Source organism: Anabrus simplex, chromosome 6 (genome assembly GCF_040414725.1).
Source record: "Anabrus simplex isolate iqAnaSimp1 chromosome 6, ASM4041472v1, whole genome shotgun sequence".
NCBI classification, from domain to species: domain Eukaryota; kingdom Metazoa; phylum Arthropoda; class Insecta; order Orthoptera; family Tettigoniidae; genus Anabrus; species Anabrus simplex.
In genome coordinates this window covers 186,708,011-186,726,582 of record NC_090270.1, presented here as the reverse complement: position 1 = coordinate 186,726,582, position 18,572 = coordinate 186,708,011, and the positions used below count along the sequence as shown (strand labels likewise).

At 39.1% G+C, this 18,572-nt stretch overlaps 1 protein-coding gene across 1 annotated transcript in view; it reads right to left on the bottom strand.

The window, feature by feature from the left end:
- Nucleotides 1-18,572, bottom strand: part of LOC136876281 (transcription initiation factor TFIID subunit 5) — a 151,999-nt gene that overhangs the window by 88,883 nt on the left and 44,544 nt on the right. The window contains exon 6 of the mRNA XM_067150097.2: nt 13,711-13,830. Within this exon, the coding sequence (XP_067006198.2) occupies nt 13,711-13,830 (120 nt within the window). The remainder of the gene's footprint in view (nt 1-13,710; nt 13,831-18,572) is intronic.

Genomic DNA, 18,572 nt, shown 5'->3' with positions numbered 1-18,572 from the left:
AAATCATGAATGCTGCCATGCCTTGTCAAGGCTAGAAGACTGAAGAGGACCTCAAACAAAAGAAGGATTTGCATTTTTTTTTAAGACAGTGTTTTCTTGTTGCTTATGTTGGTAAAATAGTCAAAAGAACTTGAGAAAGATATTTTAACTTTTATAATGAACACAGCAATTACAAAAGGAGGATAGGAATACTGTATACATTCAGGCTAAATACAATGAAGTCAATGGGTAAGAGAAATTAAAGAAAAGAGTCAAAGTCAAATCTATACTATCAACCCCATGATGCCGACCTTCATATATAATTTTCTTCACATGCTGCTGACCACCATGCATGATATAGACCCCTGTAGACCTAACTTCATTTTGTTCTAGCCTGTAAAGTTGCTGAGATGGAAATTTATATCTTTGAAGCTGAAAATCTCTGTTTACCTTCTGTGTATGGACCAGCCCAAATCAGTGGCTTTTTCTTGAGTTTATAATAGTTTGAGAACACGTAGAATTATATATCTGCTGCATTCTAGCAGATGTATGTATCACTAGACAATGTTTCCTGATGTAAATTAATAGTATAAATCTTTTTTCTCTTCTTTTGCTTTACGTTGCACCGACACAGACAGGTCTTATGGCAATGATGGGACAGGAAAGGCCTAGGAATAGGAAGGAAGTGGCCATGGTCTTAAGTAAGATACAGCCCCAGCATTTGCCTGGTGTGAACACAGGAAACCACGGAAAAACATCTTCAGGTCTGCCGACAATGGGATTCGAACCCACTATCTCCCGGATACGAGCTCACAGCTGCGCGCCCCTAATCGCACGGCCAACTCGCACAGTGATAGTATAAATCACAGTTCTTTCCACTGATATGCACATTGACAGATCTGGTAATGATTCCTATAATTCTTTCAAAGCCTTGAAACCTCTAACAACTCGTAATTACATGGCTCACTGTCACATTGAGATACGCTACTACATGGTGTGGTAGCAAAAGAACGATACAATTTGAATGAAAGTGAAGTAATTAAGTTTGAATAAATAAGACAATAACAGTACTACACCAGACTGAACTGAGTGATTTGAGAGCAGTCGCATATAAGGAATGAGAGTGAATGGTGCACAAGATCAAGTAATAAATGATGAAACGCGCCAAAGTAAATACCCTCTTCCTCAAGAATTAATCTTCCCTTTAACCTGGAATTTGCTATAAACGAAACTTTGTACTCCTTCTTCTGTTTAAAGTTTCTGAGGCAACAATTATCCTAGTTTTCATTGCATTGTGAAACAACCCATGAAAATACAAGAATGTCCGATTCATTTAATATAAAATATAGGAAGTCTCTTTTCCATTAGTAGACTATAAGGTACAGATAAATATAAAGTCGATGAAAGTAAACTACATTCCGTAAACGTTTTAAAATAATCTGAGCTAAACTTTTGTAACTATGAATTTTGAAGATATAGCTACATTTTCTTAGTACTCACACCTGAATCACCTCTGCCTACTGGCTAAAGCGGCACTCAAATGTTCCACTTCACTGAAAGGGGTTAATAAAAATGAGATGGTGTTTGATTGATTGTTTCTTCCGGAGAGGCTTGAAAATTACTGGACCAACTGAAATTTGGTAAGGATATGAAATCTCGAGTCACACAAGGGATACTTTTAATTTTGAAACATTTCACAGTTCCAAACTAGTGAAAGATTTTACAGAGGTATGTCCTAAATTTGGGCAATTTCTGCTGTACATAAACTAAAATAATGGATAACTGTTGGCCCTATTAAAAACTTAAGTGCATTGTGTGGCCTTGAAATGAAATTTTCTACAAGAAATACTGTATGCATTTTCTTCATAATTCGAATGGTTTTTGAGAAAATTCAGCTTTCTTGTGTTTCTGGCTGGGGTCGACGTCACCAACGTTGCATGTTTCATGCGTAAGTTGTTCATTTGTAAACAGGCCAGCTGAACAATGAACACGCCATTCTAAGGAAAGCATTATGATTCTACAGTTGTATTGTTGAGAGAGCTAAGCGTTCTTATCCATATTTGGACTGCAGTTTATTTATTCAGCCATTTTTGTTATCCTCATCATCATCATATCACTGTATACGTATATTCCACGTTTCTATCTTAATAATATTATGTAGGCTTAGAATTCATATTTAGTGGATTTCATCGCATTTCATTTTGTGTCATCTTTATGTGGAGTGCTCTTGAGTGTTGAGGGAGCATAACCTATATGTTTGTGTGCCCAATGAGAATGTCATAAATATTGCTTACAAGAGCATGTTGTAAGATACACATATACTGTACTTGTTGGCCATCTTAATTTAACCACTTTAATCCTTGGTCATAAATTCATCTGAAGTACGGATTCTTTAGCTTGTATACAGTTAAATACACAAGGACAAGGACAAATAGCACATCTTCATATACTGCTGCCTCTATCAATGGCTCTCATTTCATCAAACTCAAGCCTTACATTTCTGTTTTTCAACCCCCAATGTACTGGATTCTGCTTCCCGGCTTCATCAGTAGGGTAGCTCCCTCAGTGGATCAGTGATAGTGTGTCGGCCTCCGAATCCCAAAATAATGTGTTCAAACCTAGCAGAGGTAGCTGGATTTAAGAAGAGCGGTAAAAAGTACATTCAACACCCCATGTCGTACAATGACTGTATTTAAAGGTCTCTGATGGTACACCTGGTGTTAACCCGACAAATTTAACTAAACTCAGCCGTAAACACCCAAGAGAGATCTGGTATACTCTGCCATCTAGTGTGTGTAGAGTAAAATGAAAGGTCCAAACTGACGAGCAGGCAGACAGACAGTGTCAAATTAAAACATCTGCACACATTAGCAGAGGTCATACGATTACTGTTAATAATACTGTAATTTGTTTTTATGTCCTATTAACTACAATTTTTTTAGGGGAAAAAAATCTACATAGTTCGACGCCCCGAACAAATAGCATTAAAAAACTACATTTTTGGTTTTTGGAAATCCTAAAATGCTGGAATTTTGTCCCATAGGAGTTCTTTTACGTGCTAGTAAATCTACCAACATAAGGCTCAGACCTATTGTTAGAGCGATAGGTTCTCCTACTTATGCTCTGATTAAATACCTAAGCAAATTGCTTCAGCCACATACAGAACTTACTGGATCATACGTCAGGGACTCTCGGTATTTCGTCAACAAGCTGTCAACCATAACCCTTCAATCTAATGCACTTTTGGTGAGTTTTGATGTGGAGTCCTTGTTCACTAAAGTGCCGATTGACTCGGTCATGTCTCTCATTGAACACCTGTTCCCTGAGGACATTACTAAGCTATTTTACCACTGCATGACATCCAGCTATTTCTTGTGGGGTGGGAATTTTTACGACCAGGCGGACGGAGTGGCTAATTTCTTTATGGAGCATTTTGAGGAAGAGGCTAATGCTTCGGCGCCTGTCAAGCCCATGATATGATGCATTTGTGGTCTGGACAGAAGGTCCTGAGAAATTTCATCTATTTCTAAACCACCTAAATCAGCAACATCCGTCAATAAAATTCACTATGGAGATGGAGTCGGACGGATGCCTTCCTTTCTTGGATGTTCCAGTAAGAAAGAAACCAGACGGCTCCTTAGGACATACCATCTATCGTAAGCCTACCCACGCAAATCGCTATCTTCATGCAGATTCTCACCACCATCCAGCACAAAAAACAAGGCATTCTCAGGAATCTCGCCAAAAGGACGAGATGAATTTGTGAAGCATCACATATCCAGATGGAGGTGGACACACTCAAAGTCGCGTTCAAGGGTAATGGTTACAGCAATTTGCAGATTCATAGAGCCCTGCGTCCCAGAGAAACGACCAAGCAAAGCTCAGAGAAGGAAGAAGTGAAGGGAACTGCCTACTTGCCTTACATTCACAACACCACAGATCGAACTGCCAAGGTCCTCCGCAAACACAATATAAAAACCGTGTTTGGCACCGCCACTAAAATTGCTCACGGTCTGAGTAAAACCAAGGACAAATTGTCCCCACTTTTACAACCTGGGGTATACGAAATTCCCTGTATGTGCGGTAAAGTATACATCGGCCAAACATGCCGGTCCATTGGTACCCGCATCAAAGAATATGAATGTAATATTCATCTCAACCAACCTGACAAATCGGCAATAGCTGAGGACGCTCTATCGTTGGGTCATGATGTAATGTTCCAAGATGCCCGAGCTCTTACCCACACTAGACACTACAGGTCCAGGATTATACGGGAAGCTGTGGAAATACATAGAAATCCTAACAATTTCAACAGGGACACTGGCTATCAATTAATTAATACCTGGTTGCCACACAATTTCAACAGGGACACTGGCTATCAATTAATTAATACCTGGTTGCCAGCCATTAAGAATTTACATAGGTAGTTCCCTTCCCTGTCCCTTCACTATTGTTATTTTGTCTCAGTGTTTTCCAAATTCGTACGTTCCTCATCGCCAGATGTTTCATTCCAGGCTTATATCTATGTCTTACACCTGTCATATGTTACGCAAACACGATATGTGAACCGCTTAGTCTGACTGTGATGGTTCAGTCAGCTTCCGCTTCGAACGCTAGCGTTGTGCCACGTCCTGGGGGCCATCTGGTGGCGAATGAACATACCATTTCCACTTCTATTATAACGTTCCGAAATTCAAAGTGTCATTGTTTTAAGAAGCCTTTCTCAAGGACAGTCGAGATTTCTTCTGAGGACGCAGAGCACAATTTTCTGCGAAACGTTAAGAATTTCACCTTATTTTCTTGACACGGCATAAGCCCAAAAGCCTATACACTATCATGTCTATAAGTACTGGCCGTGAAAGCATCAATGGAAACAAAGTTTATTGATTTTCACTCAGGTATACTCTTATTTTTGCTTGTGGTTAGGCGACCCTCGACAATGATATGGGAGAATGGTGATATATAAAGAGCCTCGAGACCATAAGGCCGTAAATCTGAACTAAGCCTAACTGGCTCCTGCCCACAATTAGTGTAGGGAGGAACAAAGGTTCCGAAAGAGAACAGCTCGATATGTCAATAGTTGTTGCGAGAGGAAATCCCTCATAAACCGGTGATTGTAGGTGGTCTGGTGACAAGTGTCGGCCCTAGTATACTGCTGTGCAAAACTTACGGACAAAAGTAACTTTCGCATGTTGTGTCACTGCCAAGTAACATAGCTCAATGAAACTTGAACCACACATAGGAAGAACTTCTACAGCATGGTATGGTAAGCATATGAAAGGAATATGCAATGAGATGAACAGAAATGACTCTTTTATACAGAGACAATAAATTACATGTAGGTCACTGCGAATCATGATGGTCTCCTGGATATCACAAAAGAAGGGACATGGTTCTTAAAAGAGTATGTGATCACCACAGACAGCGATGCATGCTCTGCAACGTGTTCCCATGCTGGCCACAAGATTGGTAAAGAGTTCTTGTGGTACGACGTTACATTCCTTCACCAGCGTGGTTGACAACTGCTGGATGGTCATTGGTGGATGTGGATGTGCTGCAATACGCCTGCGCAACATGTTCCACATGTGATCGATGGGATTTAAGTTGGGGGAACGTTCCTGCCAGTTCATTCACCGAATATCCTCTTGTTTCAAGAGCTCCTCCACCTGCGCTGTTCGAGGCACTGTCATCCATAAAAATCAAGTCAGGGCCGATTGCACCCCGTTCAAAGATTTAGAGGTCGGTACGCCCGTGCAACGTTATGCCTCTCCGCACCATAACACTTAGAACACCAAAATGATCATGTTCGAGAATGTTCCTGGAGGCATTACATGTTCTCACCTCTCGCCAGATGATGGTACATCTACAATCACTACCAAGATTGAATCTGCTCTCATCTCAGAAGAGCACGCAATCGCACTCCTCATCAGTCCAGACCTGATGCTCCTGGCACCATCGCAAACAATGGTGACGTGTGAGTGTCAACGGAACACAACATAATGGTTGTTGGAAAAACAGACAACCCCCATGCAGTCGCCGTGCCACTGCGGAGCGTGAAATAGGGTGCCTTGCAGTCCTATTAAATGTGGTTGCAATTGCATCCACTGTTTGATGTGAGTCTCTTTTTGCCTGTTGCACAATGTAGCAGTCATCTGCTGTTGTAGTTGACCGTGGTCGGCCCCCTCCTCTCCTTCGGGCAGCAGTGCCTGTGGTTCGGAATGCTCTCCATGAACGTGAAACAATGCTGTGAGCAATACCAAACTCCTGGGCTACACTGGTCACACTTCGTCCTTCTTCCAGCTTCCCGATGATTCTTCCCCCTGTGAAGTCATCTAAATGTTGTCTCTGGGCCATGGTGTAACGAATAACACCACCACAGTGCACCGTAACAACTCACCGATTGACCACACTGTCTTGTCCCGTTCCTTCAACTGCCTCATTTTGTGGGGCCAGACCCACTTGGCGCTACAGTCGCACTGACCTCACACCAGGTTCCTGTGCACATGTGGAAGATCTCTGGCAACATGTTACCGCACTTTCATTCATTTCCACCGAGTAGTTGACATGTTGCTTCATCTATCTCGTCCTTAAGTATTGCACAGTACTGTATCATGTTAACAGATCTATCCATTTCAATACCTTAGGTGTATTACAGTTAAATAGTTGCAATATCCGCAGATAACAATTTACGGATGCATTTGAAGGAAGTTTAGATGCAGATAATACTTTGTATATCTGCGCAGGACTCTAGTCATAGCCTGTCCCAAGCAGAAAGCTTGAAGATATATGTGGAATATATTCACATCTCAGTGAGCGTCACTAAGCTTTTACCATTGGCTTTGTTCACACACCATTCATTATAGAGTATTGCAACAATAGGAGTGTTAGGAAAAGAGAGTATATTTCCCCAAAAACTGTAAAAGTAGTTAGTGGGTTGTAAAATAATAATAATAATAATAATAATAATAATAATAATAATAATAATAATAATAATAATAATAATAATAATAATTACTATTATTATTCAGAAAGTGCATTATGATCACTGAGAAGTTGAATATATTAAAAGTAGCAAAGGAAAGCAGCAGTGAGAAGCAAGTAGACACTGCCAAAGGTTTCGGTATTGCTCCGCCCACCCTACATTCTATTGTGGCAAAAGCAACGAAGATCAAAGAAAGTGCACATGCGCTTGAAGTGTTCAGCGGTGGTTTGAGCAACATAAAGCAGAAGATATCCGCTTAGTGGGCTTAAGCTAAGTGAAAAAAGCAAATGAGGATAAGTATAGAAGTTATTCAAGCCTTATTCAGGTGGCTACATAAATTTTAGATTTGGCTTGAAATTAGCATCATGCACGTGTATGGTGAAAGTAGGAGCGTTGACATTAATACGAGGCATGTGTTTTACGTAAGTACCATTTTGATATTCCACCGATGCAGCGCTGTGGTCGGCATTCCGTGCAAGCCTGCTGTGTACCTGCATCTATTGGCAAGGCTGAGACACCATTACGGCAATAGTCGCCCTTGTGTACGTTTGTTGGCAAGCATTTGAAATGGCCTCACCGATCGAGAGTCCCGCCGACTGCAAACTCTGGTCTGTTATTTGTTTTCTGAGTGCAAAATGTTTGAAAGCTATCGATATTCCTCATGAGATGCCTGCACCAAATCTTCACTAATGACTAAAGGTCGGCCACTCGTTCCTCATCATGCACATCTTTCCGGCCACCTTTAAATGCTCGAACCCATTTCCTAACCATTCCATCGGTAATAATGTTTGGTCCGTAAACTGCACAGATCTCCCGATGAATATCGATAGCTTTCAAACCTTTTACACTCAGAAAACAAATAACAGACCGGACTTCACAGTCGGCGGGATTCTCAATTGGCGAGTCCATTTCAAATGCTTACCAAAAAATGTACACAAGGGCGACTATTGCCGTAATGGCATCTCAGCCTTGCCAATAGATGCAGGTACACACCGTGCATGCACGGAATGCCGACCGCAGTACTGCATCGACGGAATATCAAAACGGTACTTACTTAAAAAACATGCCTTGTACTTTACATGAGTGGAAAGGAAGTATGAAACAACTGACATCCCAGTATGCCCTGGAAGACAAATTTAATGCCTATGCAACAGGTACCTTTTCTAATTTACTGCCTGACTAAACAATGGCATTCAAAGGCGATAACTGCTGTGGTGGGAAGCATAATAAGGAACGTATGATAGTGTTATGCGCAAATAGTGATGGAACAAATAAACTACCTCCTTTAACTGTGGAAAAATTTGCAGAGCCGTAACATTTTAAAAACATTGCAAAACTTCCTATAAAATACACAAGTTATAAGAATTAATGGATAAAAACAGAAGTGTTTGGTTTGAAGATTGGTTGAGAGGAACCAACTCAAAAATGGGTGTGAAAGGTAGGAAAATCCACCTGCTTTTGGAAAGATGTATAGTGCACCCTCCTGACGCTCCATACCAGGGAAATGTGATTGTAGAATCCCCCCCCCAACAAATTGCAGGAGTGAACTTCAACCACTGGACCTTGGGCTCATACACAATTTTTAAGTTGCATTATTGCAAGATGTTGGTGCAACACACCATCTGCTGCGTAGATTTATGAAAAGGATGCAATGAAGATCCATATTTTAGAAGTAAGATAATTCTCTTTTTTTCCTCCCAAGTAATCAATGATATCGTAGTCACGCACATATCAGATGCTTTCACATAATATATTTATCTCATTTCTTTTTTTCTTTCTAACATTATGTAATTCCAAAATTTTACAAATACAGAATATAATAATAATGTTATTGACTTAATGTTGCATTAACTACTCTTTACGGTTTTCGGAGACGCCAAGGTGCCGGAATTTAGTCCCGCAGGAGTTCTTTTACATTCACCAAGTTAAAACACCTATCGAATCGTGGCAGTTGTTCTTTCCAATGGAAGTCCTGCAGAAGATCGTAGTGTATATGAATATGTATTTAGCAAAAATAAGGGTAAATTATGCTAGGCCTAGAAATGTCTTAGATACAAATGTTGATGAAATTATGTCCAAATACGCTTGCTCTATACAAGACTGGTGTGATGAAATCATCACATGTCAACCTGAACAATCAGTGGGCAGATGATGGAAAAGCTGTTTTCGAACTGTGATGTCCGATAATAGATTCTATACATTGCTTCAAGCACTGTGATTTGACAGTATCCACGACAGAGAAAGTCTGACAAAGTATTAACCCCCTCCAAAACCTGTTTCGGTATTCAGATATGTATCGGGCTGGTAAATATTGCACCATAGATGAAATGTTGGAGGTATTTTGGGGAAGAAGCAGTTCCTGGCAGTATATGCTTGGAAAACCCAAGAAAAGTATGTCCAAGTCTTGTCCCGTTACTCTAAGGGGGGTCAGTATGAAGTGAGATGAAACCTTGCAGCAAGTTTTTATGACGGGATGCCCTTTCTGATGTCAACCTCATCAAAGGAGTTAATGATATGAATGACATAATATACAACATCATAGTAGGAAGGGAGAGGGTGAAATCTGGTGCCGGCACATAGCCTACTTCTGTCGAATAGCAAAACAGGGTTTGCTCAAGGCTTAACATCCTCATCCATGGACGAATCAGCATCATTAGTGCCATATGCCCTCACTCCATATGAACACTGCGGAGAGGTTTGGGATGAACCCAGGCTTTTGGCAGGCAATCTAGTTATTAGAAATTGTATTCCACAACCTCTCCTACCCTGCTGGCCAACATTCTGATGGGGAAATATTTTTGGACCAACCCAAGAAATACAAGATCAAAATGTGTGTATTGGTTGATTCTAGGGTATTCTGTACACTAAAACTAGAGTTTTATTCAAGACAATAGCCTTTATATTGTTTAAAGGAAAAGGAGTTCACCTTTACAATACATTAAATTAAATATTTAAAAAAAAACATATTATAGATTCTTTAGCATTTCAGTACATGTTTCATCCCCTTGTTAGGGACATATAAGTTGAAGACAATTTCAAGAGATCCAATATTTAAAGACATAAGTTAAAATTGGCCATATGAAGTAAAAAATAAGGCATGCAAAATAATAGGAACAGTGTCAGATTCTTCTAGTCTTTTCTTGTCAGATCCTACTCTGTAAAGTAAATATATTATAAAATGGTTGACAATGTTCATTAAAATAAGGTCAATGTATAAAGTCTGAGGAAAACATATTAAAAGTAGCCTTGAGGTTTTCTGATACAAAGCATCATTTAAGTGTAAAGATTTATTTGGCAGTTGAGTGTTACACTAAATTTAAAGCAAACATAGGGGAACTCCTCTTTCTAACGACGAGGACACTAGTTTGTCTTGTAAAGCGTTGAATTGGTAATGAGCGGAAATGGCACAGAAATTAATTTGAAGATCAAGCAAAGTCAAAAAAGATGCTTAAAGAAGAAGTCTAGAAAGAAAAAAAGAAAACAGAGGAATTAGAACACGAGTTGTAGAATGGGAACAAGAGAGAAAGAAATAACTGTAAGAAGCACTTACTCCCCCTGCTGGTCCCACTGTACTGACGTGCGTGTTGGTGTGGCCGAGTGAAAGCTGTTGACTGCTAGGATGTAACAGCAAACAGCTGTTAGAGAGGAGGGGAATGTAATGGGTGGGGCTGAGTTGTGGAAAGGAGGAGACTTGGGTTCGTTGCACTCTTTTTGTTTCACTAGATACAAGGAACAACTTTATTAATCCTTTGAAAAGGATCATTTATCTTTTTGAGGTTGAAATTAGGATTGAACCTCTGGTCCAAAACAGATGAAAATGTTCTCATATATACAGTACGTGGCTCTGATATTCGTACAGGCTTCAATTTGTTATCAAGTCTCGTATATTCACATTAACGATTGAAAAACTGAAATAAAACATACATTATGGGTAAAAACATGATTTGTCAAGGATAATTCGGCAGTCAAAACCATACTTATCTACATACAGACAGGAAGATTGTATATGAATGTGCCAGCATTGACAAATGGGTGTACCAGTTGTATTCATACACATGGACAGGATGATGTGCACCGTTCATTTGTGATGCACGGAAAAGTGTTAGTGACGGCATACGACTAGTGAAGTGTGTTAAGTCTCCTTCCTAGTGTCCTAGTGTATCTGTGCTGGACATGGGTAAGAGTGCAGAGTTAAATACGAAGTTTAAGAACACTATACATCAACTGCCAGTTCAGGGATTTTCATTACGAAAAATTGGACAGCTGGTCAATAGAACACATTCTACGGTTCAATATGTGGTTGATAAAGCGAAATAGAGACACTATTAAGAACACTCCAAGGAAATTCAGGATAAAGCGTTTAACTGAAAGGAAAGAACATTTTTTGTTTGGCTCCTAAAGTCAGATCCCAAATTAAGTGCACCAGTATTGATGCAACTCATGGAGGAATGACCTGGAAAGAAGATCAGCAACTCCACGATCTGTCAGATCCTGTATTGGCATGGGTACTATGGAAGAATCCCTCAGAAAAGGCCATATGTAAGTAGAAAAAACAGACAGCTTAGGCTGACGTTCGCTAAGTAGCATATAAATAAGGAGAACGAATTCTGGAATGACGTTATCTGGTCGGATGAGACTAAAATAAATCTTCTCGGGTCAGATGGCATCCGCAGAATATGGAAAAAAATTGGGACGGACAATGATTTGGCAAATATGCTCCCAACTGTAAAATACAGTGTTGGGTCAGTAATGCTTCTGGACTGTACGTTAGCCAGAGGTGCGGGTAACATATATTTCATTGACGAAATAATGAAAAGGAGGGCTATAATGCAATCCTGAGGGCAAACGTGAAGCAGAGTGCCGAAAAAATGGGGATGCCACCTGTTTATATGTTCCAGAATGATAATGACCCAAAACACACTGCTGACATTAATAAGACAGGGTTGATCTGGAACATTCCTAAGCAGCTTAGAACACTTCCCCAGTGTCCGGATTTAAATCCCATCGAAGATCCTTGGGCTACGTTACAGAGGAATATCCATAGGCAACGTGTGCGTATGAAGGAGGATCTTAATAGTGTGATTCTTCAGGAATGGCAGAAAAACAGCTCTGACATGTGCAAGAAATTAGTGTATTCTATGCAGCGACGATGTCAGGCAGTTATAAATGCTACGGGACATTCCACTAGATACTAATATGTTCCCGGAACCCTTTATTTTTTGTTTATTTCAAGTGTTCAATTTGCTTATACAAATAGGAAAGATACAAGATAATGGGTGCGCTTTTCTTTATGGCTGTGAACAGATATAGTACGTATATGTTTTCTGAAGGCTTTGTTGAATATAATGTATGTTCAGTGAATAAAATCTTTTTCAGTTTATTATTTTCTGGCTGTGCGTGGAGGTACTAAAGCAAACAACCCATACAAATAGAATAGGTACATACTGTATTCATCAGAGTGCCCTGATTCTATTAATCACAACTCTACAAAGAGCATCTCGAAAAAAAAATTCTGAATAGATGTTGGAAGGCATTTGTGAAAGAATACAGCCTCGGCGAACTCCTTTCATAATTGATGCTTCCTCAAAGACAAGACCATCAATTCTTATACCAGCACTCTGGTTCATGTAGATATTACCGATAACATGGATGTCCTGCCCATTACGATCTAATTCTCGAAGAATGTTCAGGAGTTCATTAGGGTGGACTGTATCAAAAAAATTTTATAGTCAATGAAACAAGCAAAAAACATTGCCATTGACATCCCAGCACCGTTGGATTAATACCTGCAGACTGAATAATGCCTCTCTAATACCAAAGCAATTTCTGAAACTGAACTGTGAGGTTACTGCAGTAACACAAATCATAGACAGTCACCATGTGGAGATATGAAGAGTGAGCACAGAAATTGTAAAGCCACACTTGGTTACTGATCATCAACTGCAAAACTGGACACAATTTTGAAAATGCAAATAAGAAGAGAAGTGGGTTTGCCTCAGGAACAGCAAAATTTTTTTAGACATTTCCCAGAAGTTGGGCAAGGAAAAAAAAAAGGGGAAAAAAAGATTATGATGATGATGACGATGATGATAACGACTACGGTCAGCTATCAAACACTGCCATGTATTTTAACAATGTTGTCAGTGCCCTAGAAACTATCAAACGTTATGTGAAACATCAAAATGTGTCTGATGAAATATGAAATAATCCAGGAGTTATTGCAATTTTAGGGCACATACTGTAGTTTATGCAGTAGCAGCAGACAATAATAGACAGTCCAAAAAAAATATTTTTTCTGTGTAGTTTAATATAGAATTTTGTACAATGTATACTGCAAATTAATATTACCCCAAATATATAATTTTCAATGCAATACAGTCCTGTGTTCAGGGTCCTGTAAAACATATAGGCCTAAATGAAGTTTTACTGTAGAAGTAATGCAAACAGGAAACCAAGTGAACAAATGTACAAGATTAGTATAAATAATGTATCCAAACTGAAACTCATATTACTCATGTTTAATGAAATCCAGATGCACACACAAAATGGAAACAGAAACACATTACTTTCAGTTCTTTACTAGGGCTCAATATGAGATAAAATTGAAAATAAAATGATTACTTTTTCTAATTACTAATTATCTCAACTGAAATCTTTAATGAAATCTTGAAATGTTTTTGTCACAATTATTTTCCCATTCTATATCTAGAGAGGAACATGACCCCTGTTGATGATAACAAGCTACTTACACTTGGCTGGAGTTGAGTAAAGTATAGAAACAAATGGAGGGAAGAGTTTCAGGACCCAGCGTTACACGTTTACTAGCCTCACGGATAGCTTTCACTTTCTCCATCTTATCTGCATCTTTCCTTTGAAAAGAGAGCGCATTTGTTATTAATATTTGTATATATCTGGACATTTGGCTCTGTAATGCAAAGTAATAAAAAGGTATTCTTTGTTAATATGTTAGATAGATAGATAGATAGATAATGCCATTATTAGTGGCAAAATTAGGGTTCAAGGTCATCTCTTACACTTAAACACTAGAAGAGTATACATCTACATAGCTTATAATTACAAACACAAGTAACAAAAATAATATTAAAAGCAATAACAATAGTAATAAGATTAATAATAATAGAATCCTTAATTTGAAAATACATGAAATAAAATACACTTAAATGATGTAACTACAGTAATCCATTTTTCTAAAAGAAATCAGGGATACAAATAACAATATTCACACCTAAACTTAACTGAAAACCAAAGTTATACAGAGTGTAACACTAATGTACTGCCAAACTTGCAGGATACATTCCTCATTCTTAGAAGAAGAAAAGGTTCATAACCCACTGTCAGCAGCTCGAAGATGGTTTTCTGTGGTTTTCCATTTTCACACCAGGGGTTGTACCTTAATTAAGGACATGGCCGCTACCTCCCAACTTCAAGCACTTTCCTATCTCTCCCATGGTGTTAAGACCTATCTGTGTTGGTGCGACGTAAACCCAATTGTAAAAATAAATTTCTAAAAAGTAGAAAAGAAGAAAATACATAGACATGGCCCCAGAAAATATTTATTTCCATGTTAGAACTGATTTTTTACAACTCTACAAAGTACATTAATCATGGGAAACACATAGGAACAGAACATAACCACATAACACACGAAACTCTTTCTTATATATTTATTACTTCTAATTTATTGTAGGATCTAAGATCCATGCAAGTAGGTCCATAATATTTCATTCATAGAATATTCAAGAACTTTCATCATATACTGTAGCTTTATTTTTAATTAGACCACATTCACAATTACACTGTTAATACCATTAATAAATAATAGACACCACTCTTTCTTGCTCTAGCCCACAGTTTTCATTTCAGAATGAGTGTTTCCACTGAATGAAACTCCAAACAGTTGAAGAAATTGTCACAGTTAAAGAATTACAAAAAAGAGGAAGAGATCAATGTCATCATTAACCTCTGGAAGTGGATGAACTAACTGATGAAATTGATAATGAGTGTTTGCTTATCAATGATGGGGGTGGTGAGTTACCAGGAGATGTGGTGGACAGTTTTGAAATCCTCACCAGTACAGATACCAATGAAGATGCATCAGTGTCAGAAACTGTGCAAAATATATCTTAAGAGCCAAAACTGGAAAGAAGAAACCTACCACTATGTGGCAAAAGTTACCTCCTTTTTGTTTTTTTGTTTTTGCTATTTGGTTTACGTCGCACCGACACAGATAGGTCTTATGGCGACGATGGGATAGGAAAGTGCTAGAACTGGGAAGGAAGTGGCCGTGACCTTAATTAAGGTACAGCATTTGCCTGGTGTGAAAATGGAAACCACGGAAAACCATCTTCAGGGCTGCCGACAGTGGGGTTCGAACCCACTATCTCCCAGATGCAAGCTCACAGCTGCGCGCTCTTAACCGCATGGCCAACTCGCCCGGTAAAGTTACCTCCTACCCACACTGAAATTCCTAAAAATTGTGAAGCTAAGATGTATTGAAGATATTTAAAATGTGTACAGGAGTTTCACACCTATATAAATATTTGAAATTTTCTTTGATTATTCTTTTCTGGAGAAGAAGTTCATCCATCTTTGTAACAATGATGAATTGGACAAGTTTTATAAGTTCTCCAAGCTACGACCTTTCTTCAGTGAGCTCAGTAAAAGATTCCTACAGTTCGGTATTTTTTAAAATAATAATGTTATTGGCTTTACGTCCCACTACATACTTTTACGGTTTTCAGGGACGCTGAGGTGCTAGAATTTAGTCCGGCAGGAGTTCTTTAACATCCCAGTAAATCTACCGACATGAGGCAAACATATTTGAGCACCTTCAAATACCACCGGAATGAGCCAGGATCAAACCTGCCAAGTTGGGGTCAGAAGGCCAGCGTCTGAACCATTCGAGCTGATAGAAAAGAGATTCTTTGCAGAAGGAACAGAGTGAGTGAACCGACTGGCATCCCGTACATTTCAGACAAAAAAAAAACTTAGCAAAGGAGCAACAAAAAAAAGCTTTGATTTTATATTTTATGTCAGCAACACATTATTTGCAGTTTAGGTGGCATGATAATTCTGTCAGCACAGTTGTGACCTATTTTGGTACCTTAGAGCCACTAATGCATGTAAAGAGGTGCAACAGGAAGAAAAAGAAGCACAACATAGTTCTTTAACAAACACTGTTCCACGAGAACAACCAAAGAATACCTGCCTCTGTAGATCAGTGGTGGAGTGTCAGCCTCCAGATCCCATGATGGCAGGTTCAAACCCAGCAGAGGTAGTTGGATTTCTGAAGGGCGGAAAAAATTCCACTTGACACTCCATGTGATAAGATGTTGGCATGTAAAAGGCCTCTGGTGACACACTTGGTGTTTACCCAACAAGATTAATTAAAATTCAACCATCGACACCCAGGAGAGATTCGATTTACCCTGCCATCTATTAGACCTACAGTAAATGGAACATTGAAATTGATGAGCAGACAGCCAGATGCTGTCAAATTAAAACGTCAGCACATGATAGCTGAGGCCATATGATTATTATTATCTATATTATTATTAACCAAGGAATGGGAGGAGTGGATTTATATGATAATTGCATTGCCAACTACAGGATAAGAATTAGAGGCAAGAAATGGTGGTATCCATTATTTTCTAATAGTACCGACACTGTGATTGTGAATGCTTAGAAGATATACTACATGGCAACAGGATCTACCCTAAGTCAAATAGATTTCAGATTGCACATAGTTTTATGTCTGCTAAGGAGTGAGGAGGTAGATTCAGAATTGGATCCAAAGGAGCAACCACAAAGAAGAAACAGCAACCTCAGGTACCCAAGCAAGAACAGCTTACCAGACTCACTGAGGAAATACTGAATTAATCATGTTATCGTTCGCCATGAAGATAATACAAGGAGAAGCTGTAGACCAGTTCCTTGCAGATACAGAGGATCAAATAAAGGAAGACAATATCACAATTATGGGAGACCTGAATGCCCAATTTGGGACAGATAGGCAAGTTTGTGAAGACAGCATAGGCCCCCATGGCTATGGCGCCAGAAACCAGGAGGGAGAAAACCTAATAGATTTCTGTTCAAGGAATAACCTAAACATACAAAACTCTTGGTTTCAGAAGATAGACAGCCAAAAAATTACATGCTGCAGTTGGGAAGGGAAGCAGAGTACAGTTAATACACCATATATAATAACTGATAGGTGTGCTAGCCAGTTCATCTCTGATGTTAAGGTTATTATTGCAAGTGACGGTCTCCACGGTGACCACTGGCTTTTGGTTGCACATATTGAGAATGTCCATGTGCAGAATACCACAAAATATAAATTTCATTTTCCCATACTGACAGCTTAACTAATAATCTCTAAATCCCTACAACAATGATTTATTATTAAACAGTATCCTCTTTATTCAATACACTAGCTGATGTACTCGTGCTTCGCTACGGAATTCTACATTGTATACAGAGTTCTAGGTTAGGTAGTGTACATGTTGTAAGATTGTATTAAATTGCATAGCTCTTAACATTACCCTAGAAACACGGCAGAGAAGTCACCAAATGTCTTTTCTTATGTGAAGACTGGGTTAGGGAATTTTTATTGTACTGATAGGCTCTTTTGCCTACCATCAGTCACAATCAAGTTAGGGAGTTTTCATTATAATGGGAGACACTCATTCTCCACCTGTCTTGTTACATCCTCAGAAAATCTGTCTTCGTTTTTTGCCCAACTGAAATCAACATAGGTTATTACAATTACGCCAACAGGAATGTCGCGATTAAAAGCAATGCTGTCATATGGAATACTCTATCAAATAAAAAACCACACATTTTCTCACTTTTAACAAACAGTACTATGCTGCCAGTCTAACAGTCCAAAGTTCCACCACAGACAGCCAAGAGCCATTAACATTTTTTTAATTTGAGGGGAGGGAGGGGGGGAGTGAATAATGTACAGTCCCAGTGCAAAATCTATGCCCTTTTACTCATCTGTTTAATAGGAGTACCCGATGAGTCAGAAAATCTTGGTTCATTACACTGGTGGTGGTGGTTGGCGAGGGGAATATCTGACTTGGAGGCAAATTTTTCCTCCAAGCCAGAGGAGAACCCCCCCCCCCCCTCTTCGCTGCTAATTTTGGAATAAAATGAATGCAGAGAAGAGGAAGAAGAAGATGAATTTTTAAGCTCTTTTTGGAGTTGAATTTAGAGTTATTTAGTGAATTATGGTGCTATAATTTGGAATAGGCCAAAATTGTAATTCTAGACCAGGTCATAAGTGAGTCTCTGCCTCTATTCCATTAAGTGTGCATACTGATCATTCCAATCAGCACGTCAGAGTAGGGATTGAATAGCTGGAATACTAATGATGAACAAGTGTGTTACGTACCAGCAATATCAGAAAATGTATGAACCAGTGGAATGGCATGCTAAGGACGGAAGTTTTCTAACTCCCCAGCTATTTCCCACCAGTATTCAGTCAGACTGTTATACTCGGTACACAGCAGTAATCCCATCTATTGGAGTTGAGTGGCAGCATAAGAGACAAAGAACATCACAACAAACAATGGTCATTGTAATGTTA